The 22742-nt window shown below is 38.4% G+C and overlaps 1 protein-coding gene across 4 annotated transcripts in view; it reads right to left on the reverse strand.

Moving 5' to 3' along the window:
* Positions 1-22742, reverse strand: part of LOC133527969 (sodium/potassium/calcium exchanger Nckx30C) — a 119789-nt gene that overhangs the window by 21046 nt on the left and 76001 nt on the right. For all 4 annotated transcript variants that reach the window (XM_061865192.1, XM_061865191.1, XM_061865190.1 and 1 more), the window contains 3 exons: positions 20689-20879; positions 20023-20161; positions 16356-16608 (listed from right to left, as the gene is read on the reverse strand). In XM_061865192.1, the coding sequence (XP_061721176.1) occupies positions 16356-16608; positions 20023-20161; positions 20689-20879 (583 nt within the window). The remainder of the gene's footprint in view (positions 1-16355; positions 16609-20022; positions 20162-20688; positions 20880-22742) is intronic.

Consider the following 22742-nt stretch of genomic DNA (forward strand, 5'->3'; position numbering starts at 1 on the left):
AAAGCATACCATAGATCTCTGTATGTACTAACAATAGTCTTGTAAGTTATGTTGTGTAATACTAACACTTTTATGGGTTTTACCTGAAATAAATGATTTAATAATAATAAATAAAAAGAGAACTGTTTTTATTGGTCGATAGGGCCCATATGGGGAGTGCGGGAGATTTACAAAACGCATGTCATTATGAGTTTCACAAGTCGTCAACGTTATACCACCTTACCGCTTGCGGGGAGTCACCCGCATGCTGTATATCGACCGAACTTTCGACTTATGACTTTCACTAGTCGTTATACCGCCTGCGGGAAGTCCCCGCATGCTTTATATCGACCGAATTGTCGACTAATGAAACTGAGCCATAAGGTTGACTCGTGCTTGAACACACCTCGGCCCGGATCCGGACCTACATAACAAAATACTCAGTAACGGCAGTACTCACGGTAGTTCTAGTTCCCTCCCTATTTATCAAACACGGTCATAAATGTACCTTATACTCAAAGTAATTAAACATTTCTCTACTGTGAACATACATCACAAATAGCGCCTTAGCTCGCTACTCGACCTAAGATTGTTTACGATTCATTTCAGTTTTCATGAATCCGAGCGAAATTCAGCCTTATTCCTTATAAGCGCGAGTCCATTATCGCGGAGCTGCGGCTGAAGATTTATAGCCCGATTTGTTTAAATGTAGGTCGCCCGGGGTTTTGGGCCTGTTCGCTTCGTTTTTAGAGTTACGTACTTCAAAACGAAAAACGATTTCCTTATAGGATCTGAGGGCCTACCGCAAACACCGAATTTCGCAAATTTCGGATATCTTTATCTGTCACTCTAATTGGAGTAAAAGAGAAGGATGCCGCAATTTGCGAACTGTGTCTGTCTGTCCATCTGTCACATCAAGGTTGTTAACCAACTATTGGATCGATTGAGTTGAAATTTGGTACAGATATGTAGGTTAATTGAGGACCCTAAGATGGAGGAGTAACCTAAATTAAAATTAATTAAAAATTTGCGACCATTTTTAGAGTTCCGGAGCCAAATGGCAAAAAACGGAATCCTTACAGATTCGTCATGTCTGTCTGTCTGTCCGTTTCTGTCACAGCTACTTTTTTCCGAAAATATAAGAAAAAAACATTTTGGGGTTTCCCCATACTTGGAACTGAACCTCAAAAAATTTTTTTTCATCAAACCCATACGTGTGGGGTATAGGTCTTCAAAAATGATATTGAGGTTTCTTATATTTTTTTTTTCTAACTCGAATAATTTGCGCGAGAGACACTTCCAAAGTGGTAAAATGTCCCCCTCCCCCCTGTAACTTCTAAAAATAAGAGAATGATAAAACTAAAAAAATATATGATGTTCATTACCATGCAAACTTCCACCTTTTGAACTGAAAATTGGTTTGAACGAGATCTAGTAAGTAGTTTTTTTTAATACGTCATAAATGGTACGGAACCCTTCATGGGCGAATCCGACTCGCACTTGGCCGCTTTTATACATACATAAATTAGAAAAATAGTTCCGCAAACTATATCGTGTGTGTGACACCTATACCATATGATATCAAGAAAAAGAACTGGATGTGAAAATTTTGAAATATTTTGTAATATTATTTAGTTACGTAAGAAAATTAACCATGCGGAACAAATCCTTAAGGCATTCTCTACCAGTCAACCACTGGGCCAAACAGATGTATTATCTTAGACACTGTTTTTTTGTATTTTTGACTTGCGAAATTATGAATGATTTTGGTATTTTTTAAAGTCATGGTCATTTTGAACTATTATAATGTGCATATGTATTACACTCTATGTACCCATATAAGATTTCCATTAGTTTTTTCAGCAACTTTTGGTATAAAAATCACGTTTCGGCCGAAGCGTCGGTTTCAGCCAAAAACTGCCGGACCTTTTGGCCGCACTTTATATTTTCGGAAGTGTCCAGCTGGAGTTTCAGTTTCGGCAGAAACTAGAGCAAAATAAAACCTTTGAGACCGGGTACTAGTTTCCATTATTTGATCTTCCGGACCGTCTGTCAATATATCCATCTGTCCCTTCCTCTTCTCCCGTCATTGTCCATCCTGTCACTGTCAAACCTAATCTTTAATTGAAAAAACCTATTGTGGATATTTTCGACATTGGATCATCGTTTAATTTCCATCCCTATTGGGAGCGCGCAACCTAGTGTCCGCAAGTCTGGGGGAAAACATCAATTCACTACATCTTATAAAACTACTCCAAAACTAGAAACTACTGAACGGATTTTCATACGACTTTCATCTATCAATAGAGTGATTCTTGAGGAAGGCTTAAATATATAACTTGTTAAGGGTTTATGTAAATTGGTTGAAATATAACGATGCTGTCGGAAAAAATCAAGCTGGCTAGGCGCTTTAATCGAAAACGCTTTCTAACCCGTTGGAGCTATAACAACACAATGTATGGTGGGGTTGTTTCTCATTCATAGGTCTACAAAAAAGTCCGCGATGTTAAATGTCTATCTTTTAAGGATAACTTACTATACATATTCGTAACTTCTAGAAAAAGATCACGTAATACGTGGCATTTGCAAAGCAATTTACATGGATACATTATTAACAATTATCAAAATAAATACGTTAGTTATATTAAGCATTTCATACAGCTTACAATGGTCCCTTACACTATACAATTTAAATGAATATTTCAGGAGTAATCGTAAATCAAAGTTTCATTTCGAGCCATATAATTGTACGAAATGTTAAAGACGCTATCCGCATTTAGTTCAAATTTTTACCACCTTATGCGCTGGGATCGCTTTACTTACCCCCGCCATGCACTTCGCACGGTCCCATTCATATTTATTGTTTAAACAAGATATTTACGTTATAAATTCAATGAAAAAAAATATTTTTCATTATGTTTTGATGGCCCACTTCGTGATCCTCTTCCTGGGGATACGTATGATGCTTTCAAGTATAAAAGTTTTGCCCTTCTTCACAGATTTTAATCAACTCATTTTATGTTAAAACATATGTTCTTTCGCTTATGACGTTTGTTGTGACAGACGTCTAAAACGTAGTGATTATATGCTCTTTGCAGACGACAGACAACTCTGCGTGCCAAAAGTATGTTCCTGACGGGCTTTCAGTAACTGTCATTATAACTAATATTACAATTACCTAATGTTGGTACACTGTATTAGCCATCAGGGTTCGGAAACGGTTTTTTCTTCATACAAAAAATACCGGTATTATTACGTTCTTTTTCGTTCTTTGGTTTATTATTTCATTTTTAATGGGATTATCTATTAATGCGAAGTTGTTACCCAAATACGTGATCCAGTCCTACGTAAAGAGTATAAAATAATTAAAAATATTGGGCTATTTCGGGATTTAAAAATAAACCGGTTCCTGTTTCATCCAGTATTATTGCAGTTTACCATTTATCAGCTATCGTGACCAATTTTTATCGTAAATATGATTTTAAAGCAAAAATTGTGAACAAAATAACGGAATAGTATGGGAATTGACAGAAACACACCTAGCATTTTTGCCATATTTGGCCACATCAAGCGCTGTGATTGTTCCGGCTTCCCCCACCACCCGCTTTGCACGCTTCCATCCTTTAGCGCTTGTTATTGCTTTATAATCTATACGTGCACTTGATAACATTAAAATCGCCAAATCCCTGGCCAATGTGAACCACAACAATTATCAACCAATCGGGGCGCGCATAGCGTTATCTATGCGCCGCAGCTGGCAACGAGCCAATAGGATGCTTCCACAGATAACGTAATGGCTGACAGTTAACCCGGACAATTGAATACAATTTAAATACATGGCTAGGATTTGTAGCATGTTTGTAGAGTTGTCATTAGCTTATAAATAAGTACGCAACTCGTATCTTTGCGTGCTTTGAGACTAAAACTAAGGGTTCAGCCCTCAGGGACTATTTAAGAATAAAAAGCAAATATCTTAGGGACTCAGTGCACCCAAAAGGAGATAGTTAGTAACCTGAAGACATTGCTAGGCTTCGTTGACGAGCTGGAGGAGCAGATTTGGTAATAAAAAGATCATGGGACTCAAGATAAAACGTGTCTCTTCTTTGTTTTAAAATAGTTTAACTTCTAAAATTCTAATAAACAATTTAAGATACGACTTTACTTGGCTCGATGTTATGCCAAGTAATACTGCATTTGTTTTGTATTCTTTGTCAAATAAAAGTGCCGCAGACATTTGGCCACCATGGCTAAGAAGATAGTCACAATAGAAAAGTCTATGATCAGTTGAAATAGAAATACATAGTTATATACTTAGTTTATAATTTGCTTTGAAAGTTGTATAATTACCCTCTCCTTAGTATTATGATAAATATGCATCTCAGTAAGTGTTTATTTGTAATCTTTTGAAAAAAAAAACATCTTAAACCTAAACCTATATGTCAAATGTCAAAATATCAGTTTGCAATAGTTACTATTGCAATCGAATAATATAATAATCTGTCCTAAAATCAATGATATAATGGCGTTAAGTACTATCAGCCCTAAATACAGGGCATCGAAAGTTCAAACGGAGGTCAATGTCTTATTAACATAAATACCAAATTTCATGAGTGTACTAAAGATTTCGACCTTTGACCTAGTTCGATTAATTAACGCTTCGGTTATGGAACTCTAAAGACGATACTTTTTCTGTCCTAAAATCAATTGTAAGGTGTTAAGTACTATCAGCCCTTAAGCCTAGGTATGAAGGGTAGTAAAGGCCAAGGGGAGGTCAGAGGTCAAAGATAACATGATACCTAAGGCCAGGTCCTTGAAACGTAGAACGCTAAAAGCTAGTTCCGGATCTGACGTGACTACACAATTAGAACAAATTGTGTTAGGCGATTTTGAACCTTGTCTTATGTTATTGTATTTTATACGAAGTTAGAGACATAAATCGTGTCATTGAAAAATACATTAACATTCCATTTCATTTCCCTTGTTTATAACATTAACTAGTTTTGGTTTACAAACCTGTTTTAATTATTTCTTATTTTTTAAAGAACTATCTAAAAGGCTGGTCGACTTCACAGGTGACCGAAGAGCTGGCAGCTTTCTCGCACAACGTATTAGCATCGCTATACAGCGGGGAAATGCTGCCAGCATCCTCGGCACCATGCCAAAGGGGCCAAATTTTTTAGACATATTTTAATTTTATTTAGTATTAGTTTTTAGTTTTAATTTAGTTTTATTTAATAGATAAGTTAGTTTATTTTTATAATGCCCAATTAAATATGTATGTAAATATATAATATCAAGTTTTGAAATCGGATATCTGCCATTGGACACCTTGTATAAGTAAAGGGTAGGTATAGTCACCATCAGATATATCCGAGCGGCCAAGGTGCTATATCTGAACACGCCTCTTTCGTCGAGGTGTTAGAGTGTGTTCAGATAGTTTGGAGCACCTCCGCCGCTCCAATATATCTGATGACGACTGTACTAGGTAGTAGATTCATAGTATAACTAAGTGCACATAGCCTTAAACGAATTCTACGGATTCCACTAACGTGTTTGTAGTCACTCGCGCGACATGTTTCGGGGAGCCTAGGTCTCCTTTCTCAAGCACTAACACGCGAATCACGGCCGTCGTGAACGCTTCTCGCACTATTAGTGCTTGAGGAAGGTGATCTAGGTTCTCCGAAACATGTCGCGCGAGTGACTAAAAACACGTGAGTGTAATCCGTAGAATTAGTTTAATGTTAGTATGTCTTACGACAGTTTAAATTGGAAGTATAGCCTTAAGAGACTTTTATTTTATTTTTTAACTTTAACTATGAGTCCAAATTCTTTCTTTTTATTTTTCTTTTTAATGCAACTTTACTTTTTTTGGCCTTTGCAGACACATTTATCACAAGCCGGCACATTTTATCTTTTAGGGGGAAGGCGGCGCCATTATCACAATCCTGTTGACCTGTTCGTTATGTTTGCCCACAACTCTCTCTCTCTCAAAATTGATTTTCATTACGTTTTCTGAGTTGGTCCCATATAAAAGTTATCCAATATAGTAAAGTATTCTCTTTAAAAAGTATGTCTAAACGTGTAAGGAGCACTCTGTATAACACAATGCCGCAGATTCTGTAGCCATAAGTTGCCTAATAGCCGAAAAGGGATGCTCGACCTTCGCCTAGTTCTGGCTAGTGACGTGCCACGAGAACAGGAAAATATCGGGAATATTCCCAATGCATGGGAACATCGAAAACGATAACGATATGAGAACACAATTGGCCCGATTCAAACTTCAAGATACGTCAAACATTTGCTTAAGATACGATAGATATGTCAGTGTCAAAAGTGATTTTTCTTCAAACAAAAACGTCACTGACATATCCAATCCATATCGTATCTTTGGGACATTTTTAACGTACCCATCTTAAAGTTCGATTCGGGCTGAATATCAGTTTGGTTTTTTTTATTCATTCTTAAGTGACGCTTGACGATATTAGGAAAATTAATCAATGTGTATAGATATCTTCAGAAACGGGGATTATTCACGAAGTGATGACATATTTACTTTGTGATTAATCTACAAATTATCATGGCAAAATATGCACAGTAGTAATATTTTAGAATTCATTTGAAATTGAGTATAATGTATACAAATATGATAACAAGATTTTAACAAACGTTGCTGAAATATTAAGTAATATATTTTTCTACTCCTCGATTGTAATGCTTGAATTTAGATTTCGTATACCAAACTATAATTGCGTTATACTTTTCATGTATAGGTTCCCAACTTAACTATAAAATTCAATTCGTTTACTTAACATATATTTAAAACAAAAAATCGATATAAACTGTTGATAAGAGCATCAGAAGTAATAAAGGTGAACTTATATGTTTCTATAAAATTATAAAAATTATATTAAGTTCTGTCCATCTGTTTCAATAAAATAGTTTTATTTCTTTTCCAAATTTGACTGACGGGTTCGCTCAGAATGCCTACCTTTTCGGGATGTCATCAGAATCAGCCAGGAACCAACCCATTAACGCAGCAGCTGTTTGGATCATACATTATACTATTATTATAAATATATCCGATTGCTCTAATTATAAAATGGAAGTGCCTCTTTAACTTTGCTCAACCCGTTACCATCAAGATGTCGTCTCTTTGACTTCCCCAATCCAAGTGAACGAGTCTGTACAACACTCTCCTTAGCTTCCGCTTACCCCTACCACTTCCTAACTAACGTGTTGCCAGGTAAGTCATGAAACATTACCCATCACTCTCACATTCATTTAGGTATTTTCGGAATGTTAAATCCAATGTAAAATTCATATTTGCTTTGACTATTTAGTATTATTATTAAGAAATCATGACAATACTGCGTATTACTGTTGCGTTTCTACCCACCAAAAACTGCTGAATATTCCAGAATGTTCCCAGGAACGTAGTGGCACAGCACTAGCGCTGGCCGCTTGCCAGCACTTGGCGATTGTTAAGATCTCCAGCGGGTTATTTAAAAATGTGCATCGCGAGCTCTCCCAACTTCGTTATCGGAATACCTAAACTTCTTCAGACCTACATTGCTGGGTTCTAGACGGTGGTGGAACTGATTATGTAATTGTATATACTACGGTTTGCCTGTGACCTCGTCCGCGTATACGTTGTTAAGAGGGGACTACAGGTAAATTGTAGTTTTTATCTTGAAATTATACGTTTAAATCAAGGTCAAATGCCGTGAAATATTCATATGGTAAATGGAAACTAGACTATATTTTCAAGGGCAGACTCCAACTAAAACCTTTAAAGCTTAGCGTTTATTGTTAATTCCCTCTTTATCAGTTTCCTTAGTACTCTCTTAATAAATTCGTTACATTTCATCTAGATACGATATCAAATATCCCCAGTATCCAACATATCTATAAACTAAAATATATAGGAGCCAGGAATATCTAATCAAAAGGCAAGTGCACGTCCGTTCGTATCGAAAGATATATTTCGGAAAACAAGTTAAAACTACCACCAAATTATGACGTTGAATTATATATGAAAATCTTAACCTACCCGCGAGTTCACTGACCGAGCGATAAGCCGTGATACGTGCGCATATATATACCTTCGGTACTATACATGTACATATATCTCAAAAACTTTTATATATAATATTAGTAGACTATCGGCCCGATTCGAAGAATTAAATACGATAACGATAAGTTCTATTTTAGATAAGTTCTCATTTAGATATCGTTTGTATATCGTATAATTGACAGAAGCAGCTCGATTCGGGCAACCAATGTCACTTTGACGTTAGAAATATCGTAGATAGATCTTATTGGGATCACAGTGGAATAGAAATAAATGTCAATTTTGACATGTCGTTTTAAATGTATTTCATGAAAGACTAACTAAACTAAAATATAATATAACAAAATTAAAACTAAAATTAAACCTAGAAATAAAATAAAATTATCTACTATAAAATATACTTACCTACAAAAAAAAAAGGAACCAATTATAAAGAGAATACCCCTTCTAACAGGTCTGTTTGCGGCATGGACCCCATGATACTGGCGGCATTACCTCTCTGTATGGCAAGGGAAATACGTTGAGAGAGGTACGCGCCAGCCCTGGGGTCCCCTGTGGTGTCGACCAGCCGCGCCGACAGTGCTGCCATGAATATTTTCATGTCGGCTGACCAGGGACCCAAAGTCTCAACCGCGAGCGCCGCAAACTCATAGTCGTCGAGCAACGTCGAGTATTTGCGGCGCTTGAGTACTTGGGCCTGGTCAGCGGCAGCGCCGGCTCGAATGCGGGTCCCCTGAATGTGGGACTGTGCAAAGGTGTCGACACACGTTGCGTCCCACACCAGGGCCCTTCCTAGTTTCCACGGCACTAACGTGGCTCCGTCAGGACGCTTGCCGTCGTCCCTCGCCATGCCCACGGGTTCTAAAACCGCAGGCACAGACACGGTGGCGAGCGCGCGACGGACCAAATCATTAATAGTGCCGTGGCGGAATATTCGGCCGGCGCTTCTTGAACATGAGAGGCCATGGCGGCCCAACTGGTTCACATCCTTGCCGCAAGCGCACGTATGGGGAACACATATTCTAGACCCAAGCCTCAAGCATATTGCTATTCTTAAGCCACTTGGGTCCAGAACAGTGCCGATTTGTCTGGATGGGAGAGCCTGTAACCAGTGGCCTGACTCGGGGGCCGAAACTGCTAGAATACGCGCACGTTCAGAATCGTCCAGGCTGTGTTCGATGAGTGAGGCATGGGCTATCTTAAGACGTGGGGAGTCCCAATCCCGCTGGCAATGACGGGCAATTGGGATATCCGCACTCGGGCACGACTCACACCAGGCCTCCCTGGCCTCCTTCAGGTTCGCTATCTCATCGTCAAGTATCGAACATCGGTTTAAAATAATACCGACGAGAGAAAGCGAACCATATACAGAGGACAGGAAAGCAGGTAGAGCTATGCTAGCGGATGTGCGAACACCCAGCCCCCCAAATCTTATTGGGAGAACCGCTTGGGACCAGGACCTAATTTCAAAATGAATGTTAAGAATTTTGGTTAAAGTTGCCTGAAGGGAGGAGTCAACTGATGAAAGGATAGATGGGAATTTCCAAATTTGGCAGCTACGGAGTAAGTACATAAATTTTGGTGTAAACAAACAGAAACGAATGATAAAAAGCGCCATATGAGGATTTATTTTAAACAGGAGCTCAGATGTACATGTCGTTTAGTTATCGATCTTTTGAAGATGTTTCCAAGATCCTAAACGTGTCTTAATCATTCTTCGAATCGGGCCGTTTACCTCGCTTTCTTGTATCTCGATTTGTTTTTTTGTGTGGCACATATCCTTTCAATAGTCAAGTCAATGTCTACTTTATACTGATGACTAGATAATTGGTGCCTCAATATGTGGTAGATATAATATTGAGGCACCAAAGACTGATTATACTTCGTATCCAAATCCAAGACAACAAATATAATTTACTAGCAGCAGTACACGTTATCGTGCAGTCCAAGTCACACATTTTAGAGATTATAGTATTTAAAAAACAAGTTCGCGCTGTCCCTCTCACTCGCTACGCTGCGTTCCTGCTTCGACATCGCTCCTCCAGTACTCATTACATGTTTTTGTGTTAGTCCGAGTCACACGTATTTTCGCCAAAATAGTGTTCCTCTAAATATGTGTACCTAATTGTGTTTCGATTAATGTTTATTGTGCGCTGAATAAGAAGTATAGAATCAAAACATTATTTGAACTGCCGACCGCCGTACCCTCGAACGAAAAATTGATGTTTATTCAGCTCGGCAAGTCTAGTCTCGTTTGCCATACTTACATGGCAGTTAAACTTTCAATTTGAAATTGTAGGTATATTCGTTTGACGTAATAAACTTATTACCTAAGAAATCAAGTAAGTAATTTTTACGTTCATACGAAATCACTTACTACAACTACCTTCTTTTTTGAATAAATAAATTACGGAAAAAATAAGTATGGGGCTACAAATAGATTACAATTTGAACTTTAAATAATTGTAATACGTACTATTATAGTATTATTTACTAATATAATATTATTTAGATTTCATTTTATGATTGCATAAAATGCAATGTTCACTCACAATTTTTTTTTACGAGATGCTTTCGCGTACAGATTTAAATATACAAACCATATCTGAATAAAGTTAATATATACTAGGTAATCGTTTCACGAAAGCGGCTTTTACCATGTCCGATCTACCCTACCATACAATAAAACAGATAACAATGGTAATCCTTGCCGATTGGTAATAAGTGCCTAGGAATGATAACAAAACGCGTCTTTATGCAAATGTACATACACAGTACCAACAAGTTTAATGAGCGTCTTATGAGGATACCTATAGGTATAAATATACAGGAGTAATGTCAATCAATACACAATCTATAAGACATTGGAAGACTATTTAGTCTGACTGACAGTTTAAAGTGTTTAATGCCATTAATCGACGTATACAAACGGGACGTGCTATGCGTGCTCCGATACCGTGCGCCCCATGCCCCATATGAGGGCCATAGTGAATCTATCGTATGGATCATGACGGATTAGGTAGTAGGCTTTAATCGGACATCGCGGTATCGTCGAGTCTTGGGTCCAATCGATGTGGTCGCCTCCTAAATTTGATCATCAGTTAGTTACCCGCTTTGTTATTATTAGACAGCTTTGATTAACATAATATAATATAATTTTAAAATGAAATATATTATGGAAAGATATACTTGATTTGCGTAATATTGTGGACTCCGTCTAATAATAATTCTCCTTTCATGAGTACTTAGAAGCTTAGGTTTACTGTGCAACAAGATATTCATCAAACAGAAAATCGGTATTAACTGTGTTGATTAAAGTTTTAATGTAATTTTATAATGCACATTAATTAATAGTTCAAAATTAAAACACATATTAAATAAATATTTTCTTATAAATGAGATGTCGACATGGTACTATATTTGCCCCACTTTAATAGTGAAGAGGCTATCATTACTCCACAATCATTGTGTCGAGGGCTCCGCTTTCACAGCGTCGAGGTTATATTTGCCCCACTTTAATAGTGAAGAGGCTATCATTACTCCACAACCATTGTGTCGAGGGCTCCGCTTTCACAGCGTCGAAGCTATATTTGCCCCACTTTAATAGTGATGAGGCTATCATTACTCCACAATCATTGTGTCGAGGGCTCCGCTTTAACAGCGTTGAAGCTATATTTGCCCCACTTTAATAGTGATGAGGCTATCATTACTCCACAATCATTGTGTCGAGGGCTCCGCTTTCACAGCGTCGAAGCTATATTTGCCCCACTTTAATAGTGATGAGGCTATCATTACTCCACAATCATTGTGTCGAGGGCTCCGCTTTAACAGCGTTGAAGCTATATTTGCCCCACTTTAATAGTGATGAGGCTATCATTACTCCACAATCATTGTGTCGAGGGCTCCGCTTTCACAGCGTCGAAGCTATATTTGCCCCACTTTAATAGTGATGAGGCTATCATTACTCCACAATCATTGTGTCGAGGGCTCCGCTTTAACAGCGTTGAAGCTATATTTGCCCCACTTTAATAGTGATGAGGCTATCATTACTCCACAATCATTGTGTCGAGGGCTCCGCTTTCACAGCGTCGAAGCTATATTTGCCCCACTTTAATAGTGATGAGGCTATCATTACTCCACAATCATTGTGTCGAGGGCTCCGCTTTAACAGCGTCGAAGCTATATTTGCCCCACTTTAATAGTGATGAGGCTATCATTACTCCACAATCATTGTGTCGAGGGCTCCGCTTTCACAGCGTCGAAGCTATATTTGCCCCACTTTAATAGTGATGAGGCTATCATTACTCCACAATCATTGTGTCGAGGGCTCCGCTTTAACAGCGTCGAAGCTATATTTGCCCCACTTTAATAGTGAAGAGGCTATCATTTCTCCACAATCATTGTGTCGAGGGCTCCGCTTTAACAGCGTTGAAGCTATATTTGCCCCACTTTAATAGTGATGAGGCTATCATTACTCCACAACCATTGTGTCGAGGGCTCCGCTTTAACAGCGTCGAAGCTATATTTGCCCCACTTTAATAGTGATGAGGCTATCATTACTCCACAATCACTGTGTCGAGGGCTCCGCTTTAACAGCGTTGAAGCTATATTTGCCCCACTTTAATAGTGATGAGGCTATCATTACTCCACAACCATTGTGTCGAGTGCTCCGCTTTCACAGCGTCGAAGCTATATTTGCCCCACTTTAATAGTGAAGAGGCTATCATTACTCCACAGTCATTGTGTCGAGGGCTCCGCTTTCACAGCGTTGAAGCCATATTTGCCCCACTTTAATAGTGAAGAGGCTGTCATTACTCCACAATATTGTGTCGAGGGCTCCGCTTTCACAGCGTCGAGGCTATATGTACCCCACTTTAATAGTGAGGAGGCTATCATTACTCCACAATCATTGTGTCGAGGGCTCTGCTGTCGTAGTGTTGAGGCTAAGTTTGCCCCACGTCATAGTGAGGATGCTATCATTACTCCACAATAATTGTGTCAAGGGGTCCGCTGTCGCAGCTGTCGCAGTGACGAAGATATATGCCGCACTTTAAGTTATATGTACTATACAATTCCACAATAATCGTATCGAGGCCTCCATTTCCGCAGCGTCGAGGCATTTTAAGTGTCGAGGTTATAATGCTTCGGTCATTTGGTTCTTCGGTTGCTTTGCTCCTTTTGGTCGCTTCGCTCTTCGGTCGCTTCGCACTTCGGTCGCTACGCTCTTCGGTCACTTCGCTCTTCGGTCTACAGTCGGTCATTATACATATCTCAAAATGATATCGTCAAAGATATATAACGTTGCTCTACTATAACAGTGTTGATGCCAATGTAATGATTGAAGACTTTAATAGTATTGGAAGTAGCTTTACGCATGTAAATATAAGGGACTAAAGAGCAAAAATATTTAAGGTTGAGCTAAAGTTTACAGGACTTGTAAAAATAATGAAATATAAAGGAGGTTCTTGTTACGCTGAGGTAATTTAATAGGTGTTAATGCGGCCTAAAATACCTTAAACAAAATGTACGCAATATTAATCCAAACAGACAAAGAAACGCTGTATGTAAACAACATATAGGAAAAAATATATCTGTAAACACTTTAACCCAAATTTATGATTCGTACTCATATCACGCTGTTATATGCTCCTAATAACTTCAAACGTCAGCTTTGATATGCTGTCAAGAATATACCATATCAACGAGCCTAATGTAATAAATCCGGTACAATTTACTTACGGATTCTCAGCTCCAAACTTCAGGGGAACATCGCCGCATCAAACAAGAGGTGAACCGCCGTTGATGCACTATCCCGCGACGCGAAATAAGTGCTGTAAATTGTGCAACCATGCAACTAGAGTTATGCTGCCACGTGTTGCAGTCGCTTGCGCTAAGTAGCTAGATTAATAATCGCAATAAAGGGTTGAAATCCTTTAACAATAACATTATTATTGTCTGAAATGTAAATGCTCGGGTTGTCATATTGTCTTGCTGTAAAAGAAAGCTTAAATAGTTTTCATTTTTCGTCGCAATGCACACTGTACAGTTTTATTGTAGGTAACGTTAAAAAATGTTACTCCTTAAAATGAAGTACAAGTTACAAGTCATGCCAGATATTTTGTTCACAAATATATCATAACTCAACACATAATCTACCTAAGTTCCTTGCCACTTGTTAGCGTAGTAGCCATCATCGTTCAGATACGCATAAGCAGATGAGATTAGCTATTTAGTTATAAATAATATCATATTACTATTTCTTGATCTGTGGTAATAACTAAAATTAGTCCATCTATATTTTCAAAGTGATAAGTTTCAAATACTTAATACCTACAGGATACTCTACTAGTAATTGTCCAGACTTAGTTTTAAAGTACTTACATATAGCCTTGATATTTATGGTAGCTTTACAATGAAGAAAATTCTCCTTTATCTACCTCACTCAAAGGCTATTTACCGAGGAAAGTATTGATTGCTGTATTCAAAATTAACTTTAAAGTGTCGTAACATAAAATTAGATTATATTTTAGGGTCAGTAACGCGCATGTAATATACCTCTGCAGTAGCGGGCATTCATAGGCTACGGTGATTGTTTACCATCAGGCAGGCCGTATGCTTGTTTGTCTCCGTTGTAATTACATCCAGAGAATGGTTGGTAAATTCTAAATTATACAAAATGGTTTGTTCATATGGTTACAGACAGAAAATGCCCATCTAAAACTTATTTAGAGCCAACTAAAGCTTGAAAACACATTTACACTTAATGGCGTCCTGGCTTGTAAATGACATAAAAATAGTTGTATCTTGTGAATATGAAGATATATACAACTTTATCAATATACTACAGTGAAATCAAAGAAAGTTTTATACTTTTTTAATATTAACGAAATGAAATACCAAGAGCAATTTCACTCCTTAATTTTATTATGCTATACATACATTTTACATTTATACTATGTGAATACATAAATAATTATTTAAATTGGATATAAATTAATAACTTCTAGGTGGTACGTTGTTCTCTTTAGTCAAAATCAATAATATCAGTATGTTCGTAACATACTGATTTGATATCGATATTTTATTTTATTTTCGCATTCAGGATTTGAATTTAAATACAAAGCTCTGAACATCTGCTAGTAAATTATATTTGTTGTCTTGGATTTGGATACGAAGTATAATTAATAATCAAACGAACTTACCTGTGAAGTTTGATTACAATTATGCGAGTATCCAAATCCAAGACAACAAAGACCCGCCCCCCATCCCCAAAAATGAAAATAAAATAGTCTCTGTTAATAACACAAAAATAACTCTGAAATAATGAGTACTGGAGGAGCGATGTCGAAGCAGGAACGCAGCGTAGCGAGTGAGAGGGACAGCGCGAACTTGTTTTTTAAATACTATAATCTCTAAAATGTGTGACTTGGACTGCACGATAACGTGTACTGCTGCTAGTAAATTATATTTGTTGTCTTGGATTTGGATACTCGCATAATTGTAATCAAACTTCACAGGTAAGTTCGTTTGATTATTAATTATGCGTGCTGATTTACGGACTTACTTGGATGGTATTATGCAACTGTGATAAATGTCAAGCATTATAATGTCATATGACATATCATTTGTTTATTGTCACGTTAGTTTTTACCTTACAGCTTATTTTTTAAGCTTTTACCGTGGGTTTTTAACGTTGAATTAGTACTTATTAATTGAATTTAGTTGAATTACACTTATGAATATTAGTTGAATTACACTTATGTATAGTAAACAGTATGGTATAGGTTGTACAATACAGAACGACTTTTACAATGGGATCAACCCAGAAAACCCGGAAAAAGCCAGTCTCATACGTTTTGTCTAATCACATAGTTTGCTAATGTGACAAATATGGGGGTTTGGTTTAGATAGTCAATTGTCGTAATTTATTTGTTAAGTCAAATATCAAAAACACTTATGAATGTTTATTACTTATAGTAGTCTGCACATAACTCACCAAGTCACCAACTCACCACAATAAGCGTTAGATATAGCGGAACGGAGTGTGCAAAAAGATTCGAATGTGCACTCCAATACCTCAACTATAAGTGACTTTTGACTCTCAGTAGTCGCGCAACGATGCACTTTATTATACTTATAGTGGCCTCAGTTCAACAGAAGAATTAACCTCTTGTTTGTGTTGAATGTTTAATTTTTTTTTGCAAATGCAATTCTGCTCTATAAAGCACAACTGACGTTTGAAGCCAGATTTTTTAACAACACACACGTGAAAAGAACGCACATTACATGTTATAAAGCGACTCACCCAACAGTGACATCAAAAATATTGCTGCCCACGGAGCTAGAGACCGCCATATCTCCAAACCCCTTCCTCGCCACGATGACCGACGTGATGAGGTCCGGCACTGACGTGCCCGCCGCCAGCAGCGTGAGCCCCATCACCTCGGGGGGCACGTACGCCGTCGCGCCGGCCACGTTGGCCCACCACACCATGAGGTAGGAGAAGAACGCGATCCATACTATGGATCCTATAAACGTTAGGGGGAATAGATTCTTCCCTGGAAAGAAAAAGGGTAAATTATTGATCACGTATTTCGGTTATTAGTATCATATTACAGGTCAGAAAATAAGGAGTAATACTGCAATGTTCTGCCGCCAGCGGCAGCACTAGCACAAACCGTTAACAGCTTTTTGACAAGTTTTCACAGATTTTTTCTTACGAATATATATGACATTTATGCATCAAGTCGGTTTGTGCTAGTGGCGCCCCCTACGCACAGTTTTGCGTTATAATCCCTATTAGGTAACTCTTGTAAGTAGACTTAATAGGCATTTTATGATTATTTTTGTCCACTACACAGTAACACTGATATTGACATATGTACATGTCTATTTCGAATCTAGAGTGAGGTACATAATGCATAAGCAAAATCTGGCGCACACTGATAGTTTTGACGCAATAGTTAGAAAGCGGTGTGCGTCATTACTAAACCGTCTTCGCAGTAGCCCAAACAGTATTCTAAGCGTGCTGGCGGAGCGCTGGGACTCGCCTTTGTTCGCGCGCTGGGTACGGCTGCACGCGCCGCCGCTCGCCGCACCGCGCCGCTTTTAATTAATGTTTATTATTATTTTTATTTTTGTTTGTTGTTATAGGTGTCACTAACATAGATTTATAAGTTTTACTGTGCTATGTACTAACACTAATATGGATTGTATTATTCGAATTAAAGTATTGAATTGAATTGAATTGAAAAAAATTAAGTATGATATTTAGCTGCGTTATTTTCCTCCTAACTATAGATAAAGAAATACTAAGGAGCGTATAGTACAGCGTACAGCGACAGTATTGCAGTATTCTTTTGTCCTTGCTTTTATGAAATTCAAGTCTTAGCCTGCGCGAATTTCGCTTAAAACTTCCTTGAAACACTTTTATTTTAACGAAAAATTTCATATCTAGTCGGCCCAATTAAATTAGACGTCATCTCTTAAATTTATAACAAGGCTTAATAAGCAAGCTTGAAATCAGATCAGCTAAAGCTCAAAACGAGCTTCAAAAGCTTCCAGCCCGGACTTCAGTAAACGAGGTTATCCCGGCGCTGCCTTTAGTTCGGAATATGCTTAGTAAGTTGGCAGCATAACGCTTGATGCCATCCAAGTTCTACAATATGCTTAAATATGTAATGATGAAAGTTTTTGAAACGAAGCACTCGGAGATCATGCAATACAAAGTAACTGTTTTTTTAATAAATGTTTTTGATGAATTGATTTTTTTGATGTTTGTGAGCTTTGTCATCGCTTATGATTTCTTATTGAGTGGGTACTAGATTAGTGATTCGCCCCGGCTTCGCACGCGTAGAACTTTAACAAATTATACAAACAAACCTTCCTCAAAAATCACTCTATCAATTGGAGAAAACCTCATGAAAATCTGTTCAGTAGCTTTTGAGTTTACCGCGAACATACAGTCAGGTAGAGGTAGCGGGGGACTTTGTTTTATAAGGTTTAGTGATTACGGACAGTTTAGAAATTGCAGTTGCTACAATTTGCTTCGGTGAAAATTTTCTTGTTAATTTTCTCGCATTTAATGCCTTTCGCTGAGACTAAAGATCAGTATCCCTAGTGTACATTTATTCGACAGCGTAACGTGACGTACGCGTCTATGTCTCATTTTGTATGAGATTTTGAGTTTTCAGAACGTTCTACTTGGCGCGCTGTGTCTAAATCCCATATGATCCTAAATGAGACCTAACGCAAACGCGAACGTCACGTTTTGAAATCGAATAAATCTACACTAGGGGCTCTGATTGGTAATGTGTTAAGTTAACCGTAAAGAACAGTAAATAGCATGTATTCACTTTTCTTTAATTTTAACACATTACCTATTATATGCTTTTCTTAAGTTAAGAATAGCATTTAAGAGTAGGTAATCATTTCGTTTAGTTGTCACTATGTTTTTCATATTCTAAAAACTTTCGGTGCCACCGTTGATATGAATATATGGACAATGTTTGAGTTGCACGGCTATAGGTACAGTCACGGTCTCTTCAATCAAAAAATTATCCTTAGAGATGTATAGTCTCCAAGAGTCAAAATTACGTATAATTAAAACATTCATTAGGATAAAAGAAACATACTAGAACCAAAGGAGGTGTCTCACTGTAATTATACTCAAAAATAAAGTTAGCTTAAACAGTCCAGTCTCCCCAAACAGCACCCGTTCACGAGTATGACGCGTGTCTCAGCCATCGCCTCCCTCAACTTTCATTCGGGAAAGTGGCGACCCGATCAACGACGCCACCGTGAGCAAAGACTTTTAAGCGAGCAGGCTTTTTAGCCACAACATTGTGGACGCAAATGACCAGGAAATACAACTAAAACGGAAAGTCAAGTAGGTGAGCTTTCTCACGCTAAACGGTGATTCATCAGGGGAGAAATAAATCAGTCGTGGAAGGAAATACGAGCGGTCGACTGGTGGGTAATTAGCAGTGACCGGAAGTTTGGATGCCACACCGTGGAAAGTAGGTAATAGAAAAGAGAATTTGAAACAAAGGTGGATTGACAGATACAATTTTGTAGCTACGGTAAATTTACTGCCATATTTCAACACATGATTAATACTTTTAGAGAGCCATTTGACTTTGATCCTTATTCTTTCACTGATATGTCTTAAATATCAAAAAGTTATCCCCCTAGCACAGCAATGGTTAATACCTACACCTCAAATTATGTAAAAATATTTTCCATGATGTCAATATCCAGAGAGGAAAATGGGGACTACGTTTGTAAGAAGAAGCGGCCGTCCCCTTTCTTCTTAATAATTGGCTAGTGTTTGTTCTTAAAAAGTAAAAAAATATTATAGTGAATTGTTTTGTTTCTATTATTTTAACTTTTGGTCGGTAGGCTTACGTGAATGAAAGTCATTCTACGTTTTACATTTCAGTACAATGCGAGGAAAAAAAACAAATGGCATACAAATGTGAATACCGCCGTATTTGTTATAGAGTCCACGTTGCGCTAAAAGTAAATACGTAGCATTTTTAACCAACTGCTTGTTAAAAATGTTTGAAATACAGCTGTTTGACTGTTTTTTAGCAAAAAACAAAGATAAATAATAGATATTTAAGAAGTGCGGAAAGTAGGCAATTCGCAACGAGTGATGATAAATTAAAACACGACCGAAGCGAGTGTTTTAAATCGACGTACCTCACGGAGTCCTAGTGTCCGGGAGAGTGATCTTTAATGGGAAGACTATGGGCGCGACCAACAGGTAGGTCAGTCGCTTGCGGAACCCGGCGTGCCAAATGCCCAACGGGTGACTATAGTCATGTGGACGTACCTCTTGAAGTCCTAGTGTCCGGGATAGTGATCTTTAATGGGAAGACTATGGGCGCGACCAACAAGTAGGTCAGTCGCTTGCAGAACCCGGCGGGCCAAGACTCGTCCAATGTGTAACTATATTCATGTGGATTTACCTCTCGGAGTCCTAGTGTCCGGGAGAGTGATCCATAATGGGAAGACTATGGGCGCGACCAACAGGTAGGTCAGTCGCTTGCGGAACCCGGAGGGCCACGACATGTCCAATGGCGTCGTGTCCTCCTCCAGGTCCCCTATCTGGGAACAATGGTAATGCGTTAGAACAGTATGCATAGACATGTACTTACTACTTAATTATTAAGCTTAACATCTTACACTGTCTCCTTGAAATATGAAAGCAGCATATTCGTAAGTTAGATCTTATAAAATTATTGGCCATATCTAAAGTTTGTCAGAGAAAGTTTTCCAACTGCAACCGAAAAGAAGATGTTGATACAATTCCTCTTCAGTCTGCCTGCGACCAAAAAAGTAGTCCAAAATGTCAGATCAAATATTAAAAATGGGATTATGTCTTATTTTCAGTGAAAATCGTGTTCAACTTTTAAAATCAATATATTGTAAACTCGTAGTACGAGTATAATATTAACCGATATTTAAGAGCTTTATTCAGTGAAGGAAAGCATTGTCAGAGAACCGGATCTAATCCCAATAAGATTTGTCATTTCCTATGAGTTGTAAGGTAATTCCTTCATTAATTCATGGGGTCAGGTTGCTGAGAGGACCCCATGCTCCCAACGAATTGTGGCAAAAAGCCAGAAAAGTACCTCTTCTATAGCATCTAAATGTACATCCTGCACGCCGCCGTTGGGCAGGTCGAGCGGCGTCTCCTTAGCCACGGCGGCCGAGTTCCGCGCCGACGCCGCGCCCGCCCCGCCCGCCGCCGGCTTCGTGGCCTCCAGCAGCACCTTTAGCGACGCGATGGCGTGTAGTTGCGTTGCTTTCTCGTCCACTTTGCCTGAGGAAGAGGGGGATGGATGTAATGCTTGTATGAAGTTGGTGCTTGGTGGTCTACGCCTTGATGTGGCGGAGGAAGAAGGATTTTAGAGCGCAGTGTAAAAATTATTAATCGAGTCCGTATTCTTATCCAAATAATTGGCTTCTACGTATCTAACTGATGCCTTACAGATTTCTTTTATAGGAACGCACCATACCTAATAAATTTGCGATAGTAAATTTCAATTATATAAATCGCCATGCGCTTTTCCATAGACACCATCAAAGTAGTTCAGACCCTCTTCTATAATGACAGTAATTAGTAATTACATCTCACTTCAGTATTTTAATATCTAAAGATTAAACTTTGGTATAATGAATCACCTCCAATACCATCACAGTGTTCAACTTGGGTGAAAGGCACTATTTCCATCCCTTGGTTAACCATCTACCGTTACGTCACAATATAAGTCGGAGCGAGCCAAGCACGTACTAAATTAAATAACATTTAACTTGAAGCATGCAGTGTACAAGTACTACGCTCATAATCTCATTCCGCATCTGACGGACGCCGTCCGAACTCGCAAGTCGCACAGTAAAGTTGAATGCGCGCGTTGTGCAAACTTTTGAATGGGTTTTGTGTACCTAGTGTACACAGGCGGTACGAGTAGGTACGTTCGGTCGCTGAGTCGGAGTTGATAAGTAACTCGAGCAAATATTAGTAAAGATTCTAGTAGAGGGTCCGCAGCAATCTCGGTTCTCCATACAAAACGACTAGCGAGATTGCTTTGAAACTTTGTACTTACAATAGGATAAAGTATATCTAAGGCTACAATTGTTTAAGTAGCCTTAGATTAGTTAAAAAATACAGTGAATTTAAGATTTTTAAACAAAAGTTTGTTTTGCTTTATTTGTTTATTTATAAGGTGGACCAATATAAACTAATTCCAGCCCTAGATGTACCTCGTGTTATTGTATGTGCAAAGTTTAATTACAATCCAACGCGTAGTTTTAAAATGAGAACGGAACTCCGTTTGCATGGGAAGGTGAAATTCTGCCGAGCTTGCCGGGGACTCTTAATTCACATTATGGAAGGTGGAGGCAAGGAAAAAAATCTCCATACAAAAAGTGTTCGATAAAAAACCATAAACAGGTGGCGCTACAATACCTAGAATACCTGAGAAAAAAATCTAATCATAGACAGCGCACTTCACTCCGTCAATAACGCCTAGGTTCTTAGCTAGGTACTCTAGCGCTAATACTCTGGAGAAATTTGGAACTATTATTTATAGTTGACAGCTGGACACTTTTGCAACAATCTTCCTAAGGAGTTTCTGTTCCTTGCCTCTACCTTCCATAATTCACATGAAATGTAGAGATATTCTACCTTGTCTGTCATAGGAGCTGTCACATTTTAAGAAAGTATGTTATTGTAAAGCCCTCCGCATACGGCGCGTAAGCGTAGAAGACGCGTAAGCATATCGTAATACGCGCATAGAACGAGAGACGAGAACGCACGTTCAAATGAGTCCGCACACTAAAACTCATGACATTATAAACTATAAAATCCGAACAATCATGTGTATATTTGGCCACGACATCTATAGCAGATGATTGTTGCAGCGTCGAGTAAAATCAGGTGTTGCCGAGGTTGATTGCAACGTCTGCGATGACTGAAGAGTCCAATACCAGAGCGGCATCTTCTGCCACAGCAATCACAAACATGACGAGAGTCTAAGGTAGGAGGTCTAGCAGCTCGGGAGTCTTTTCTGCCTAAGGTTCTCTAACCAGTCCTTGTCATGTTTAATTGTTTGCTTTACGAGTATCCAGAAAATAACTAAAACCTGCAAGAAAGCACAAAAGCGCACGTGTAATGAATAGCAAT

This window comes from Cydia pomonella, chromosome 18 (assembly GCF_033807575.1).
Source record: "Cydia pomonella isolate Wapato2018A chromosome 18, ilCydPomo1, whole genome shotgun sequence".
NCBI lineage: Eukaryota > Metazoa > Arthropoda > Insecta > Lepidoptera > Tortricidae > Cydia > Cydia pomonella.